The sequence below is a fragment of the Stegodyphus dumicola genome, chromosome 7 (genome assembly GCF_044657685.1).
Source record: "Stegodyphus dumicola isolate Sdum_Otavi_A_Nest chromosome 7, ASM4465768v1".
In the NCBI taxonomy this organism is placed as follows: Eukaryota; Metazoa; Arthropoda; class Arachnida; order Araneae; family Eresidae; genus Stegodyphus; species Stegodyphus dumicola.
The window spans coordinates 28,460,106-28,478,759 of record NC_140774.1 but is presented as its reverse complement, the minus strand read 5'-3'; the positions used below and the strand labels follow the sequence as shown (position 1 = coordinate 28,478,759).

Sequence of the window (18,654 nt, the reverse complement as noted above, 5' to 3'; positions counted from 1 at the left end):
GGAGAGTAATTACTAAAGACCTGACAATGACCGACGCTGCACAACCCGCCTTTCCCCCTGGCTTCCATCGCGAAAGCTCTCCGCTCTTAAACAACCCTCTATTTTTAACCTTAACGAAGGAACCATGGAGGTAGGCTCCATGGAAGAAACAAGCAGCCAACACATCTTCTTGCTTCTACTCGCACATGTTTCCGGTCATCCGAAGTTACGGTTGTTGAGATAAAACTTTTATCACCCAGCTTGGCGATCTTTCTAAACATGCCTTATATTTCCCATTGCAAACGAAGGGGGACATTTTTTCCGTTCCTTATTTTCCGGGGACATTCTTTCCGTTTCCCTTTTTTCCGGGTGACATTTTTTCCTACAACCGTTGAAACACAACAAAACCCGTTGAATTGGGATTGCAAAGGGAGCTTTGTCGCATAAAACATGCCCCTTTTTTCTTTGACCTTGAATTCATTCAAAGATCCCTAAGAAACGGGAAATCTCTCTTTTCTAAATGTGGTGTCATAAATTCTTTGCATTTCCTGGACGAGGACATCATTTCGACATGTGGGTGGGGCAAAGTCCTTTCATGCCACGACTGCTCAACTTACGTCAATGATTTTGTGTCCTTAAGAAAGGAAAGCATACATTCTGGAGTTAGCAATTGATACTTACGAATGATTTCCCCCTCCAGATTATTAGTCTAAAAAAGAGAAAAAAATCAATTCGCCTTTAACTTTGCCATTTTGGAATGTTTCATACTTCTAAAACCAAAATTTTCCCGTCTCTATACCCTGCTTTCTGGTGCGACTGCACCGTCGTTTTTTACATTGTGAGAACCATACATTCAAACATTCTAGGTAACGTTGTTTCGTAATAGTGCGAGAAACATACATACATTTATGCAGATTCTTCCTTATTTAATTTTTTAAAAAATAGTACAGGGTGAAATTATTTGGTGGCAACAATTTGAAAAGTGATACGCCATTTATGGTGAACCAACACAATACATGTTATATTAAATTGTAAAAATCATTCATATTAATAATTTCAATTTCAAGCTTAATATTAGTCCTGATTTTTGGACTTGGGTTTAATGGAAGTGCTAATAACAGATTCAATATATGAACAAAATTAAACGCTTCGGAGTGACATATTATGAAAATTTCAAACGGCAGGTAATATACCACGTTTCCTCTTAATTTGCAAAGGTCATTCGAAATTAAGTACCAGAATCCTGTTTAGTTACTTCTTTATTTATGCTTAGAAAATGTGTCTATTAATTATTCGATCATAATAACAAAGTATATAGAAATAAATTAATATACAAAATAACTACATTATAATAAATAGTTACAATTAATTTTCACTTCCACCCCCTGTTGAATTAGGATTGCAAAGGGAGAAACTTTTCCTTCAGGGGGTCGCCTTTAAAAATTTTCCGGTAAGAAACTAAGAAATACAAAGGAACTTTTCCTATTTTCTGCTGACTCCTATGCCTGAACTGAGGTAGGTCACGAAGTTACTATTTGATAGTCGAATGATGGAATATTAACTTTTGCAAACACTGAATTTAACTGTTTCATGTGCTTCCAAGGACCCCTTTTCTGCGTCTTATACGGAACTGCGTCACTGCACCATATAGGAAGAGGGCCCTTAAAAACTTAAAAGAAGACGAATTCTATTATATTAAAATAAGAATTCATAGTAGTACAAACTCTAAAAATAAAAATGAAAAGCGAAATGGAAAAAGATACTTTTAGCTTTAAACATGTAAATGTAGTTCAGCAGGACATTTAAGAGCCCCCTAAACCTTCGGGCCCCTATGCAACGGCATTCCTTGCATACCCTTATTTACGCCACTGCCGAGGTGTGTAAAGTGCGCTGGTCCGCACAGAACAAATGAGTATTCAGCCAAGAGGCTAGATACAGTTAGGTGCTGCAACTGTGTGCAAGTCGGTCACACCGCCAATTATAGGGGGTGTCCGAAACTCCCAGCAAAAAACGCAGTTAAAAAACCTTTGTCAGGTAAAAATGAACTGTCTACTGTTAGTAAGACTGCAAACCAAAATGTAAACATGCAAACCAAATTTAATGTTGTTAATGGTGTTTCTAATGCTAATGTTACTAAAAATGTTGAATATGAAATGCATGATGCAAATACCAATTTTACTTGATAATGTCAATAAGCAAAATGCTAATAGTAAACAAACTCAAGGTGGTTTTGTTGATATAATGATATTTTTCAAAGAAATCAGCAATATGTTTAAAGGGCTATCTCTTGGCAGTATTATTCGTAAAGTCGCTGACAAATTGCCTGAGTTACAGGCAGATACTAATGCCATAGACAAACTATTTGTAATATTTAATATATGTGAAGAAACTTTTGGTTCATTGAATAATGCAAATGAGTAATTCTGTATAAAGTTGCTTACAAATTTATACGTGGAATGCTAATGGACTGTCCCGAAAAATTAATGAGCTCCGGGACTTTGTAAATGAGTACGATCCCGATATTTTCTTCCTACAGGAACACCGACTTGGCCCTGCCACACCAATATATGTGCAAAATTATGCTTCTCATCGGTACAACAGACCTGCTATTGTTATTAATCCTGGAGGAGGAGGCACAGCGCTCCATCCCTCACTATCCTGTTCCAATTCTAGCTTTCAGCCATTGAAGCTTCAGCTACCTCACTCACAGCAAGCACTTCCACTAGTTACATTTTCGTCTCCATATACATTCCACCTGCTCAAAGGCCTCACTTAGTTCTCGCGGACTTACAGGTTCTACTCTCACTTGGGACTCATGTTATTATTGGTGAAGACTTAAACGCTAGACACCGCGCTTGGAACTGCTACGATTCAAATGACATAGGACGCGTAATTTTCAACTTAGCCAACTCGGCGAATTTACGAATAGCAGCTCCAAAAGCCCCAACATGGTATACTGCCCGTTCATCAAGAATCATTGACTTTTTCCTGCTCTGCTGGATGAACTGTCATCTGACCATAATCCGGTCAGAATGATTCTGGAGATTCGCAGCTATACCTCCCCAGATACCAGAGCCTTTACTACTGACTGGCGAAAGTATGCCAAAGCTCTCAACAACATTCAGTACACTATACCCACAATACATACGAGGGGTGATATTGATAACTTAATTCAGACTTTCACAACATCTATTACTAGAACCCATGCCAATGCTCAGAAGGAGTTTCCCAAAAGACGTGTCTTCCGAAGCAAAGAGTTAAAGCAGCTGATCACCCAGCGGAACGCAGCAAGGAGACAATTTCAACGTACTCGTAACCGGGAAGATAAACAAGCATTCAATCGTCTCTCAAATCCTGTCAAGTCTCTATTAGACAGCCAAGCACAACAAAGCTGGACCAGATACCTCAATGCACTCTATTAAAAAGTACACGAAATGCTACAATAAAATTTCGCCCCTTAAAAACCCTCAAAGGAACCATTACACAGGAATTTAGAAAGCAGAACTCTTAGCTCAGCATCTGCAAACTCAATTTCGCAGAAACAACATTCATGGCACTACAACAGAAAACCTTGTTCAACAGTTTCACTCTACCTTCCCAACAAATCCATGCACATATAACATCATTCTAGCCTTACCGTCAGAGGTCTACGCCACCGTCAAAAGACTCAAGAAAAGGAAAAGCCCCGGTTTTGATGCCATCACAAATAGCATGATCAAGAAATTCCTTGTTAAGACCATCTTCATGCTAACTAAAATCTGCAATATTATTCTCACCTGGCAATACTTTCCTTGGCAATGGAAAATAGCTAAGATTATACCTATCTTCAAGCCTGGTAAACCTGCGTCGGAACCTGTATCTTATAGACCAATAAGCCTATTATCTTCAGTAAGCAAAATATGTGAAGCTATTATACTCAAAAGAATCAACGAATTTCTGGACTCTAACAATGTTATTATTCCGCAGCAATTCGGATTCAGATAACATCACTACACGACCAACCAACCCTACCGAGTGGTAGAAACTATTGGAGAAGGAATGGCTAACTGGAAAGTGACTGGTGGTTTGTTTCTCGACATTACCAAGGCTTTTGATCGAGTTTGGCTGGATGGCCTCACTTACAAATTACACATCCTGGGCTTCCCGGGCTACATCATAAACATTATTAGTTCCTACCTAACAGGTAGACATTTTGTTGTTCACGTCTCTGGCACAAATTCCACAAGCCATGTCAACATGGCTGGCTTACCGCAAGGATCTTTGCTCGGACCTACACTTTTTAATATTTACGTGAACTACATACCTTCCACACACGACCCAGCATTAGCTATGTATGCAGACGATACGGCGGTCCTCGCACAAAATGCATTTCCAAGTCCAGTTATACAACGACTACAAAATTACATACACAGGTTAGAGACTTGGCTCCAAGTGGAAGATCCTCGTCAACTTGGAAAAAACAACAGCTATTATGTTTACGAAGACCAACTTCAAGAAAAACCTGAAATTCTATGGCACTGATATTCCCTGGGCCAACCAAGTCCCTTATATTGGGGTGATCCTTAATAAGTCACTTACATGGTCCCCGCACATTATATCTATTATCCAGAAGTTTCGAGTTCTTAAAGCCAAACTATACCTCTTAATTGCTTGAAACAGTATAATATCTATTGACAACAAGTTACTCATTTACAAGTCCATTCTACGTCCACTTTTATGTTATTCAAGTCCAGTTTGGGCATATACCAAGAAAACTCATAAGAAAAGATTGCAAGTCTGCCAAAATACTGTTTTACGACAAATTGTAAATGCTAAATGGTATGTAAAGAATAATAGAACACATGAAGCGTTAGGCATTGAGTTACTGCACACTTATTGTTATAACTTAGCCAAAAAATTTCATGAAAGGCAGCAAAATATTGATAATCCCAGTATTAAAATCTGCGATTACGACTATAAGAGTTTGGAAAATATGGATAGGCCTATGGCCCAACTAAATGTATGGATCACGTAACACACAACTCTAATAATTTGACATATATCTTTATTTATGTATTTATTTTCATTCCTCTTATCTGCTACACTTCGAATTTTCTGTCTGCATACTCACTTTTGTGTATGTTATAGGTATATGCATATAATTATTCCAAGTTCATGTCTTAGTATTTGATGTTTTGTATTTGATAATTCTTAATGGACTCAATTTGCATATGTTTGCATTACCTCATTCTTGCCACAGTCACCAGTTCCTCGACTTTTCTGCTCGCACTAATTTAAACAGCAACTCCATTGTTATTAATACGTTAAACAAGTATTCCTATCTGACCTTAACAAAATTATTAAAAAAAAAGCCTGTTCAGTTTATCTTTCGGCTATTCTATACTACCTTTCGGAATGATCAAACTGTTCTACAAGGGGTAGAGCCTTGGCTCAGACTCTCTGGTGTCTCAAACACCGTTCTACAGAGAAGAAAAGATCTTTTTACTGGGCAGGTGCACGCAAGGTTCTTTAATATACTAGGGTTAGGCCAGGAACGGAAAAAGCGTGCCATTGGTTGCTGGTAGTCACGTCACCCGGGAGACAAGACGCATCGGCCGACGCGTCTGCTACATGATTTTGGTAATGGAAAAAATGTAAACTAAAGCAAAATGATCATTTTTATATGTGGTAGATACACCGGAAATACCGGGTATATACTTTCCGATTAAGTATTTTGTTAAAGAAAATGTTTATTTTATGCACAGAATTCGTACGAATGCTGAAAATAATTGTAAACATTAAATTCTTTTCGTAAAGGAAAGCATTAGAAAATGAAAAACGATATTTAAGTTAATTAAGGGAAATAAATATTGTAAAACAAGGTATTTTTCAATATTTTTTTCGTAGTATTGTTTGCACTAAATAAATCTTGTTGAACAGAACACATGATGGCATAACTGCTAAGACCATGGTAAAAACATAATCAAAAAGTATTATTCTATTTATTTTCATTGCTCATGCACTTTTTTTAATACAAATGAACTTTGACATTCCATGAGAAATATATGATCGTGATTTTCAGTTTAAATTACATATCTCAAGCAAAAATATATATAAAAAGATTTGACTTAACAAATTCATATTTAAATACCATAAAATTCTACAAATTTCTTAATATCCGTCATTATACTTTTAAATAGTATACTTATAACATTCTTTTTAAAGTGAAAAGTCACTTCATACTGATTCACTTCAGATTTTAGCAGAAGTGCGTATATTTTCAGTATAATCTAAAAGTACTCTTATACTCCCTTACACTCCCAAGATTTCTATATAACATTTATCCTGACGTGATTATTTGGTATAGTAAATAATCTTCGATATTGGCATCCTATTCTCCCTTCCATACATTAAAAATGGAACAATTAAAATACATTTTCTTACACATATACGCACAATAATAATAATAATAAACTTGCCCTACATCTTAGTTTCGGCCCACCAGCGGCCGAGCGGTAAAGTCGCTGAACACTGGTAGTTCGGTCCGAATCCCGCGAACGGGCTGGCTGCATGGGTGTTTTCATGGTTTTCTTCATGCGTAACGTGTATAGGAGCCAGTTTCCCTGAGAAAGTCCTCCACGAAGGCATCACACCTATTACGCAGATAGCCCTAGTGTGCTTTGCCATAATTAAATACACCACCACATCTTAATTTCAATTCAGCCTGTACACAAATTAAATATTTTTAATTACTAATGTATTTTTATCAGGTTGTTTCTTAAAATACTTTTGTTATACTCGAAATATGTGTTCAATATTGAATTATTTTTCTTTCTCTTATAATTAAAAACAAGTTATATGGAATCAAAATTAAAACATATGCAGCAGCTAAATAACACTGAACAGAATATCTTACTTACTCTTTCGCTATTTGTATTCTAGCATTATACACAGATTTGTTTTCCTTCAGGTTCAAGCATGTGTAAGTTATATCAATTAAATTACATCACACATACCTGTATGCATCAGTTAACACTGAAGGAAATATGTCACTCACTCATTCAATGTTTGCATCATAGTGTGGTCGAGAAATTGTTCTTTCCTCACGGTGAGGCATGTATCAGTTTACTTAGTTCGCAAAGCTTAACCCAGATGCTGCTTCAATACATAGAATTACGTTTGGGATGTAAAGAAAGTAACCAAAACATGTGAATGAAGTTGAATACGCGAATTTATTAACTAATCATTCAGGTACTCAGTATTGGTAAACATGACACTGAGTTTAAATATCTCACTACGATGTAAGTCTCATACACAAAATGAAGATTATGATAAAAAATGATTTAAAATGAGAAATTTTTCCATTTAAATGTAAAATAGCAGTAAAATGAAAAATAAATGTAAAATTACATCACAGTTATGTATGAAAACTACATAAATTCATTAAAAAAATAGTTATTTTATCTGGTTGTAAAGAGTGTTTTCCGCCAAAAAACGTATTAACGTGTATAATTCTGACACAACGCTATAGCAGAATTTGCCACTTCCGCCTAGGTATAATAGCAAATTAACAACACAAATTAAATCAAACTGTTGATGCAACGAAAGTAAACAAACGCCAAGAACTAACGCTGTCACCCACATGACGTCATGCGTATGTGGCATAACTTTCTCCCTGCACTGCGCATCGCTCTTGGGCCCCCCCCCCGGGTGCACGTATTGTTAAATAATAAAATAACTGTGGTTTCAAAGCCCCTTATCTATATCCGGGTAAAAATAAGCATTCCTATTTGAAAAGCAAGCAAACCCATTGTAATGAGCAGTGGTTCAAGGCGCTACCACCGAGCCTCTAAAGGATTGTGAGCATTGTGACACAATGCTCTAGTGGCTCAGTGATCGCGCCCTGAAACCACAGAGCAAATGCCATACATATAGATAGGTTTTTTTTTATATATATGCAGTTTAATTATTGCAATTTTTTATTGTTCACGATAGAAATCATGATGTGCCATGAAGAACTTTTGAAATATAAATTTGATATTTATTATATTATTATTATATTAAAAGGAAGTTATTTTGTCTCAGTAATCAATTGGTTTTCACTCAAAAATTTTGGAAAGAAGAGGAGAAAAAATTCGAAAATTAGTGGTTTCAAGGCGCGACCACCGCGCGTCAAAGGGTTAAGAGAAAAGATGCTCGTATTAAAATTGCATATAGGCGACAGCCGCGAAGGAGCTTTGGCAACCAGCCAGCGGGTTAACAAACTCTGATCAAACTACAAGCTAATGCAGTCATCGACGCTAGTGGCCCACCAGCGGCCGAGCGGTAAAGTCGCTGAACACTGGTAGCTCGGTCCGAGGTTCGAAACCCGCGAACGGGCTGGCTGCATGGGTGTTCTCGTGGTTTTCCCCATGTGTAACGTGTATACGAGCCAGTTTCCCTCAGAAAGGTCCTCCACGAAGGCATCCCTACCCTTAGGCAGATAGCCCTAGTGTGCTTTGTCATAATTAAATACAGCAGCATCGACGCTAGTAATTCTCTATTTTATATCAATTCGCTGAAAAGAAATTTAAAAAATTGAATGGAATAATTGTTAATTCCTCTTAAAGAATTTCTTTTCTGTCGAGTCTCTTACTCTGTGAAATTATATTAAATTTTGAACCGAGTCCATGTACAGCATCACAACTATTTTATTTTCAGTCTTCCACGAAGAAGACTGTCATATTATCTAATTTATAAAATGATGCTTTTTCTTCAAACAGTCTGTTTATGTAGATTGGAACCCTAATCAAACTACAAGAGTTCAGCAGTGCCAAAAGTGCTTTCTTATATTATATCAATTCGGGGAGCGGAAATTCAATTATTTGAACGGAATCTTCGTTATTTCGGTTAGAAGTGAATGTCTGTGCTAACAAATCTGTTGCTCCGTAAAATTATATTAACTTCTGCTGATGTCTCTTTTACATTCTCACAACTATTTTACTTTTTGTCACTCTAGGTCAAGTGTCGTATTTTCTTCTTACTCATAAAACAAAACGTCTCTTTCACTCTTTTTTTTTTTTTTTTTTTTTTTTTTTTTTTTTTTAAGTTGAATGTATTTCATGAAAATAAGTAACCTAAATGTATTTATATACGTATATATCTATATCTTTAACTTCGAAAACGCGGAGAATGTTTAAACCTAGGAGAGAAAAATCTTTGCCTTCGACCACAGGTAGATTATTCTCTGCAATTCTCTGAAAGTATTCTCATATTCCTCCGCTATTAATTGGAATGTAGTATATGAAAATAGACGAAATGAATACATTCTGATCAGTATATTTGTAGTTCTAAAGGTTAATGAGGTTGTCCATTGAGATATAAAAAATTTAGAACTAGTAAAACGGCAATGTAATTTTTTATAATTATATTTAAGTACTCAGCCTATTTGAAGTGATATGGTGTGCAGTATTCCTCGAGATTAAACTATCTTCAATACATCGGGCTACCATACCATATTAGGAAAAGAATGTCTCTGGTACTGTATAAAATTACATATAACGCAATGACGTTAAGGTAATGAAATATATTCAATTCCTAAGAATAACTGAAGATATTGCGGAAATAAAATTTATAAAATAAAGATATGATGCCAACGTTTCGGTGTATGTGTATTTACTGCTTGCAGCTTAATGTAAAGAGCTTATATTTTTTGGATGATGAAGCAATGAAAGTTATCTCAACTAATGGCCGAAAAAGTAAAAAATCCTCTCTCAAGTCGATTCTTGCCATTCGTATAAATACGTTTACTTTCATATGCCACTATTAGTTTCATCAAAAGCTTTCCCTAGTAAATATTGTACATTACCCCCAGAGAGTTATTAATTTCGTTTTGACACTGTGTTGATTCCCTCTAAATGTCGGTTCACTTTTTAAATTGTTGCCCCCAAATGTTAGAGCCCTGTCTTATATTTAAAGAAATTAAATAATGAAGAATCTGTCTAAATGTATGTATGTTTCTCGCACTGCGATCAAACAAAGGTACCTGCAGCCATCCTAATTTTCAATAACGTAAATTTCTACCCGAATATGGGCATATAGAAGCCCAAATTCGAAATTTGTTTTATTATCTATTTCGTATTTGTTAAAACTTTAATAACAAATTTTTTATTAACAAACTCAAAATTTCAAAGCGAGCAATGGCAACACTGTACAGAAAAAAAAAAAAAAAAAAATCTCTAACGCGCGTGAGTATGTATCGAAAATTCTAAATACAGGGTGTCTCAAAAAATGTACTCACACTTTGAATGACGAGAAAAACTTTATTTCTGGACGTAGAGTGAAATGGAATGGCTCCGAATTATGCAGAGGACAAATATAATTGAGGTATCATGTTCGTTAATGTTCAAATTGCTGATCATCATTGTCCAGACAAGGCTGATAACGCGCATCAAGGGATTCGCAAACATCACGAAACAGGTCATTAGCAATATCGCGACATTGTCTTTCAATTTCCACTTTCAATGCATCAGTTGTTCTTGGTTTGGTGAGATAAACTTTGTCTTTGAAATATTCCCACAAACAGAAGTCCATGGGTGTGAGGTCTGGGAAACGCGCAGGGTATTCTATGGTACCTCTTCATCCAATCCATCTGTCTGGAAAAGCTACATAGAGGTGAGCTCGTACATCGCGATGGTAGTGGGATGGGGCTCCATCTTGCTGAAAGTAAATCTCGTTGTCATCGCCAAATATCTCTGAACGTTTTGGACCGACAAATTCCTGAAGCAAGTTGAGGTAACTCTCACCAGTGACAGTTCCGTTAAAAAAAATGCTCCTATGATGCCCAATGTGGATATCCCACACCACACTGTTACTCCTGTTAAGTTTACCAGTGTTCAAGTGTTACATGAGGATTTACAAGACCACACTACTTGCAATCATGGCGATTAATGGAGCCATTTAATATAAAGTTAACTCATCGCTCCACAGAATTTTGTGTCGAAACCCTGCATCTTCTGCACATTTTGCCAGGTACCATTCACAGAATTGAACTCTTCAGTCAGGATCGTCTTCGTTTATAACATGGAATAGTGCTGAAATTTAGCATTTCCAGTGAAGACGCTTCATGATGCGACAGACGCTATCTTTTGAGATGTGGGTTACCCGAGCAGTTTGTCGAAGAAATTTCTGTGGTGATCGAAGGAATGTTTTCTGCGCCTCCTCTTCTTTTACAGGGCTCGTGGTTGTCCGTGGTCGTCCAGAACGTTTCTTGTTCTTGTTGACGTTCTGAACGGTTCCATCTGCTTCAAACTTGTCTCTGATGCGAGCCATGGTCAGGCGCATTGGTGGCGGTTTTGCAAATTCCCTTCTGTATCGTCTTTCCACTTCAGTGGTGTTTTCGGTCTTCCAATAACATTTCAGGGAAAACTTCCCCTTTTCCAAGCTGATTTCCTGCAATGCTGTTATAAATTAATTACACCTGCAATTCAAAAAAAGCAGCATGTTAGCGACGGTTAAAGTGTGAGTACATTTTTTGAGACACCCTGTATATGCTCATATTAAAATTATTTTGCCATATTGCTGTTGAACTGAGTTTTATTGTTTAAGTGGGAAGAACATAATATTTAATAAATAAAGGTAACACACAAAGCGTTAAAAAAACGCCTCTTTGGGCATTATGCAAAATCCGAAAGCTTTCAGTTTTTTCCCAGGCTCATGGGCATAATATTTTGCTGTACTAACTGTATCCAAAGAAATTCTCTTGAAAATAATCTTTTGAGAACTGTGGTAATTTTGGTAAGTTTCTAAACTTCATTCAAAGCTACTTCTAGTATTGCGATAAGGTCATAAAATTAAAAAATATCAGTAAAATTAAGTACTTATGCAATCATCAGACATATACGACTTAGCAATTGCCTCTGTGTTATTTTGCAAAAAAAAAATTGTCTCATTTTGTCCAATTTTGACATTCATATTCGAGAAGTCACACGGTTTATTGTTCATCACAGATGCGGAGATTTTGTGTTATCACACAGATCAAATTGCCGAAAAAAAAAAAAAAAAAAAAAAAAAAAAAAGATTTTGAGTTTTAAAAATAGTATTTTTTAACCGGCGACTTTCTAATGCGTCCAAGATTTTATCTTTTGTTTCTGCTCCAAAGGTTAATGATGTAGTAGTTAATACTGTTACGAATTTGGTATTTAAAAAGCTAATGTTAGTTCAATTATAAATTAAATGGTTTTATTTCTCGCGCAGTGCAGCGCGTTACAAATATTAAAAGAAAGCTAAGTCGAAAAATTGAAAATACAAGAGCGCGTGCATTAAATAAATAAATATCTCTTTTTGATTTCGAGAAAGTACTGGAAAATTCTAGCGCGTGATTTTAAAATCTTATAAAAGGAGGAAAACATCTCAGTTTGTAGTAGTTGCTTAGTTTGTTGTTGTTTAGAAAACTGCTCTTGTTGATTGTAGCGAATTCGCGGATTAGCGTTCTTTAGCTGTCTTGAATTACGTTCTATTGGACATTTGAGAAGTTAAAAGATAACTACTGTGAGATATTGTAATACTGCATGATAATTTGAGAAAATTTAAGCATTTTTGTTGTGATAATAATAAATTTTTGTTCATTTTTCATCGGACTTGTGCATTCATTTCATAACGAACCCGTACGCACGCAACAATTTTTGGTGTCAGAAGTGGGATTTTGAATGCCAATCACAAGAGCGATGGAAGAACAGTTAAAACAATTCATGGTAGCCTTTGCTACATTTAAAGAAGAAATGAAAGACTCTGTTAAAGAAGAAATTAGGTCCGTTAAAGAAGAAATGAAGTTGGGCCAGGAATCCGTTAAAGGAGAAATGAAATTGGGCCAGGAATCCATTAAGGAGGAAATGAAAGTAGGTCAAGAGGAATTGAAGAGAGAAATTACTTGCATAGTAGAAAACAAGTTCCAAGCTATGGAAGGAAGAATGGACACAGTTGAAGACAAAGTTGGAGAAATTCAAAAAAGAGTTTCTGCGGTAGAGCAACAAATTGAAAAAAGAGTTTCTGCCGTCCAACAACAAATTGAGGAAAGGGTTTCTGCTGCTGTTGCAAAAGAAGTTGACACTTTAAAGAAGAGCATAGCGACAGAAGGAAGCAATTCTGAGGGTTTTAAATTCTTATCGATGCCTGCTCGTCCGTCTCTGAAGCTATCCACATATGATGGGAAGACATCCTGGCAAGTGTATAAGACCCAATTTTCTGTAGTTGCGGATGCGAATGGATGGAATTCCCAAGCTAAGGCCTGTCATCTCGCCGCTTCTCTGCGAGCAGACGCAGCGGATATACTGCAGACGCTTCCCGAAAACCAAAGACTTGACTTCGAAGCTCTATCCGGCGCATTGGAGCTGCGCTTTGGCGAGAAATGTTTAAAGGACTACAGCAGGCTTCAATTAAAATCCCGTCAACAGAAGCCCACCGAATCACTCCAGGAACTCGCCACGGATGTTGAAAGGCTGTCCCACCTCGCATTTACGGAGTGCCCGAGAGAAACGAGGGAAATTCTGTCGCTGCAATATTTCATCGATGGCATCCGGGACCCTGAAATACAGAAAGCACTGCGAATGGCAGATGTAAAGGATGTAAAAAGCGCTCTGTTGTACGCCGTGAAATTGGACGCAGCCCAGCAAGCAACTCTTAGGGATCGCTACCCAGTCAGAGCTGTGCGAGTCCACGACCCAGGGGACCAATTGATGGCTTGTTTAGATGATTTATCCAGACAAGTCGATGCTTTGATACGGAGTAGCAGTGAGAACAAAGTGGCTGTAAGATGTTCGAGATGTGGTTCTGAAGGTCACCTACGACGGCATTGCAGAACACCCCAGGGCACGGATAATAAAACGGATGAGTTGACAAGACCAGTGAATGCTTTAAGACGGAATAGTGGTGAAACAAAACCGACCCTAAAGTGCTGGAATTGCGGTGTTGAAGGCCACCTACGAAGGAACTGCAGAACTCCCCAGAGCACGGAAAATAAGGCATACGAATTAAACAGACAATTAAATGCCACGGGAAGGAAAACGACTGACAAGAAACCAAAGTGCTGGAACTGTGGAGCTGAAGGCCACGTACGGAAGAATTGCAGAACACCCCAGGGTACGAAAATTGAGACAATTTCTGAGCAACGACGCAGGAAACAAATTAATGACCATATCAAGGAACGGAGGTTGCCAGATAATGAAAAACCCTGTTTTAAAGCGCTTAAGATCTCTATAGTGAGTGGCAACAATAACGGACTGTCCATCAATGGAAATATCGATGGAGTTCCTTGCAATATGATCATTGACACAGGAGCTAATGTTACCATCATTAGGAAAGATTTAGCTGAACAGTTTAAAGATAAACTTATTTGGACGCCATCCTGTGTTACCCTTCAGACTGCGTCTGGTGACAAGATCGACATAACTGGGAAGTTAAACGTAAACATCACGTTTGGAAGTGCCGCCTACCATCACACGGCATATGTGGCGGATATTACAGATCTATGCATACTCGGATTGGATTTTTTAAGGAAATACAATTTTTCCTTAGATTTCAAAAACAATAAGCTGCTTTCAGCATCTGATGGCATGACTATCCATCCTCAAAAGGGATCGTCGCCTGGAAATGTTGACGCCTTGTCCGAAAGAACCAGCCCGAGAAACTGCCGAAATCATGCTAGGGTCGAAAAGAAACACCAGACTACCAGCTATTCTCCATCCCAGATGCTCTTCGGTAGAGACCTTCGTCTGCCTTGTGACCGCCTGTTTCATCGCCGTACGGATGCGCCTTCATAGCCTGAGAAACACATCCAAGATATCAAGGTCCGTTTTGAAGTGATGCACCGTTCCGCACGAAAGCGAGTGAACTTGGCGACAGAGAAAGTGAAGTCCAGATACAACACGAGAGCTACCGGACATAGATCCAACAAAGGAGACAAGATGTGGTTGTGGAACCCGATTCGACGAAAAGGAGTCAGGCCTGAATTACAGTCACCTTGGGATAATCCATATACAGTCCTGAAGAGACTGAATGACGTCATGATCCGTAAGTCTTCGAACTCTAAACCTAAAGTCGTTCATTACGACATGTTAGCTCATTACTATGGCCATAGTACGTAATGTAAATAATTGTAAATAGTATCAGACCATGGTCCTTTTTGTTTATAAATGTGTATTTGATTTGATTTGTATTTAGTATTTGTTTTGTATTTAGTATTTGATTTATTTTATTATTTATTTAGTATTGATTTGTTTAAGTTAGTTATTGCATTTATTGTTCATGTTTATTATTGTAATGTAATGCTTATTAATGCATTTATGCCACTGTTGTAAGTTTAGCTTCCTGTCCAGGGATTGTACTGCCCGGGACGTGCAGTCCTTGGGAAGGGGGCAGTGTTACGAATTTGGTATTTAAAAAGCTAATATTAGTTCAATTATAAATTAAATGGTTTTATTTCTCGCTCAGTGCAGCGCGTTACAAATATTTAAAGAAAGCTAAGTCGGAAAATTGAAAATACAAGAGCGCGTGCATTAAATAAATAAATATCTCTTTTTGATTTCGAGAAAGTACTGGAAAATTCTAGCGCGTGATTTTAAAATCTTATAAAAGGAGGAAAACATCTCAGTTTGTAGTAGTTGCTTAGTTTGTTGTTTAGAAAACTGCTCTTGTTGATTGTAGCGAATTCGCGGATTAGCGTTCTTTAGCTGTTTTGAATTACGTTCTATTGGACATTTGAGTAGTTAAAAGATAACTACTGTGAGATATTGTAATACTGCATGATAATTTGAGAAAATTTAAGCATTTTTGTTGTGATAATAATAAATTTTTGTTCATTTTTCATCGGACTTGTGCATTCATTTCATAACGAACCCGTACGCACGCAACAATACTATAGCGTTAAGATTGCTAAGACAGCATGTCTGTTTCGTTTTATTTGGGCTTTGTGCTTAATTAAAATTTTGTGATTAACCTGAGCGTTACATTTCTTCGGATCCTTCCTGAACTTTTAAAATCTGAACCTGTCGTGTCCGAATTACCTTGCAAATTGTAGCCGTCCAATGTTATCGCGATTTATTTTGTCCTTCTCAGTGTATGTATTTTTCAAGCGATATCCTAAGACAACAAATAGAAATAGAAACAAATGCATGAACATTTAAAACTCTTTCTTGTCTTTACCAGCTCATGCTTATCTTTCTCATGTTTTCAATATCGTAAAATTGATCTTTAAATTCCCTTATATTGAAATCAATCTCCATTAGCCACTAGTCAGTTTTACAAAGTAATCCCTTTCTTTACGCAAATAGCTCTCGTTTGCTGTTAATAGCTAGTGTTTTCTATAATAAATAATAATAAGTTTGCTTTCTTTTTATAAAAGTTAATAATTTGCTTCGTGACTAAAAGACAGAATTGACAAGGATACTGCAAATCCTCGCCAGTTCTGTCTTTAAGTAAACAGGCGAAATAAATGATCCAGAAATAAGTGTTTTCTTTTTCCTACAATACAGAACGCATTATTGTTTCATTATTAACATCAGATTTATGCATGAAATAAAAGAGTAAATTTAGTTTAAATACTTCAGAATGTAAATAACATTCTCCAGTTGGTATTTTGTTGAATTTTTATCCTATAAATCTGCAAAAATTAGCTTCTTTCTTTATTCATGCGCAAACGTTGCACGATTCGTTTCGTCAAGTTTTAAACTCCGTTAACTTGATCCATTAACAGAAAGTCATATCCATTTCGGTATTTGATTCAGTTTGACAATTTTCCTTTGTTAAATAGTTATCTTTTTCTCAGTCTCTCATTAACACAAGCCATAAAATATTTCAAGAACTGAATTCGATTCATACGTTTGCTGAGAATTCAGAATCACAAGACACATCAGACGAGAATTAAACACTTTTTCTTTAAAAAAAAGTTAAATTTTGCTTTAAAACTTCTTGAGGAAAACGTTACTTATTCAGAAAGATAATTTAAAGAGTATGATAGGTATGACAAATAAGAGTATAACATTTTTTTTATTAATTATAAAAATCCCTTTAGATTCTTTAATCGCTTAAAATATTAATAATAATTAAATATTTATTTAGAATATTACATTTAAACTTGTTTGAATAGATAATACTTTATTAATAAATTGAACGAAAGATAGTAAAATTGTGAATACCAGTAGCAGATTAGAAGCATCAAAATTTTGCAGCTACTGTACCTCACGTCGTAATTTTTTTGTTTACACGTTATTCTCGTTCATTTTCTAAATGCTTCCCATAAAGACGTATAAACGGTTCCCCGCTCTCTATACATACATATACATATGGGTGACTACGCAAAATTATTTTGCATATAAGGTGTGGTTTTTCACATAAATATACCCATGTTCGTAATTGAACGTTTCAAGTTGCGGCATTCAGCCCTTTTCCAAATGAATATATTTTAAATTTTACGAATGTGGTACTTCTCTAACATTGCCTGTCTTCTAAATTTTACTTATTTTCAGGATAACACGAGACAACCTAAGAGGAGAATGGAGTGATCTGGAGCCAAGAGAAAACGCTATTCTCGATATTTTTGCTCATTTCGTAACTTTCAGCGTTCCACATTTTGCTGTTTATTTAAAGAGCATGCGCTACATCTGGAGATCCATTCCCGATGCCTTCATTACGTACGAAGAGATAATGACTTTGATGCTCAGAAACCTTGACATTACTAAGGTGGAAGACACCTGCAGCAAACTGCAGTCATGGGAGTTTGACAGTTTTGATACCATCCTTCAACCGAGAAGCCTGACGCATTACTCACGGTGTATGCTCAGAGGCGCTCTGGAGAGAAATTCACAGTTGCCGAAAGGGATTGAGCTTCTACCTTTGCCAAGTCGATTAAAATCCTATTTGAGACTGGAATTTTAGGTTTCATATGAATGAATTTCTTTTTCCTGTTAGAACAGTATCATATCTGTCCATATCTGAATAAAGGAAGAAATGTGAATGTGAGGTAACAATGGGGCCTGGTATCTATTCTGAATTGCAAATATATAACAGAATATAAATAAATAAAATTAGGACTCAATAGGCTTGCACTACACTACAGCATAAATATAATTAAGTAGTATATTTATTTCTATTTCCTGATTGAATCTCTCCTAATTTTATAAATGCCTTTCTGTTATTTACAGTAATTTATACTTGTTCATATTTCACTTTAGTCTAATGTTAGTGTCGTAACTTTGCAATACTTCGTAGGCTTGTCATGGAATATCTCCCCTTTTGCTGTCATAATAAATTCTTTGTTTCACCTGTGACACATTCGAATTTCTGTTTGCCTCATCCCCTAATTTCTGAAACTCTCGCATCTTAAATTCAGAAGAAATTGTTCAACAATAAAGAAATCTTATGAAGGTGTGGAATCAAACGTTCTGCCAAGAAAATTTGACAAGCGGGTTTTCTCAAGTGCATCGTGTTTTGCTATTTTTGATGCAAATGTCGATTTATTGATACGATCACCCGAAAGTTGGTGATAATTTCTTATAGCTGCGAACGATTTTAACGCTATTACTATTTACGCATTTGGAATATTCGCCGTTTTGATATATTATTACATGATTTAAGTCTACAATTCTTACATAATTTCATTTACTGGCAGCACGGTTTGCTGCATATATCATACATCACATGCACACATACCTTCAGTTCTTGCAT

At 36.4% G+C, this 18,654-nt stretch overlaps 1 protein-coding gene across 1 annotated transcript in view; it reads left to right on the top strand.

The window, feature by feature from the left end:
• Window positions 1-18,257, top strand: part of LOC146996139 (uncharacterized) — a 49,167-nt gene extending 30,910 nt beyond the window's left edge. Inside the window, exon 2 of the mRNA XM_085820023.1 lies at window positions 17,457-18,257. Coding sequence (XP_085676149.1) covers window positions 17,457-17,865 — 409 coding nt within the window. The 3' untranslated portion in view covers window positions 17,866-18,257. The remainder of the gene's footprint in view (window positions 1-17,456) is intronic.
• Window positions 18,258-18,654: the final 397 nt, after the last annotated feature.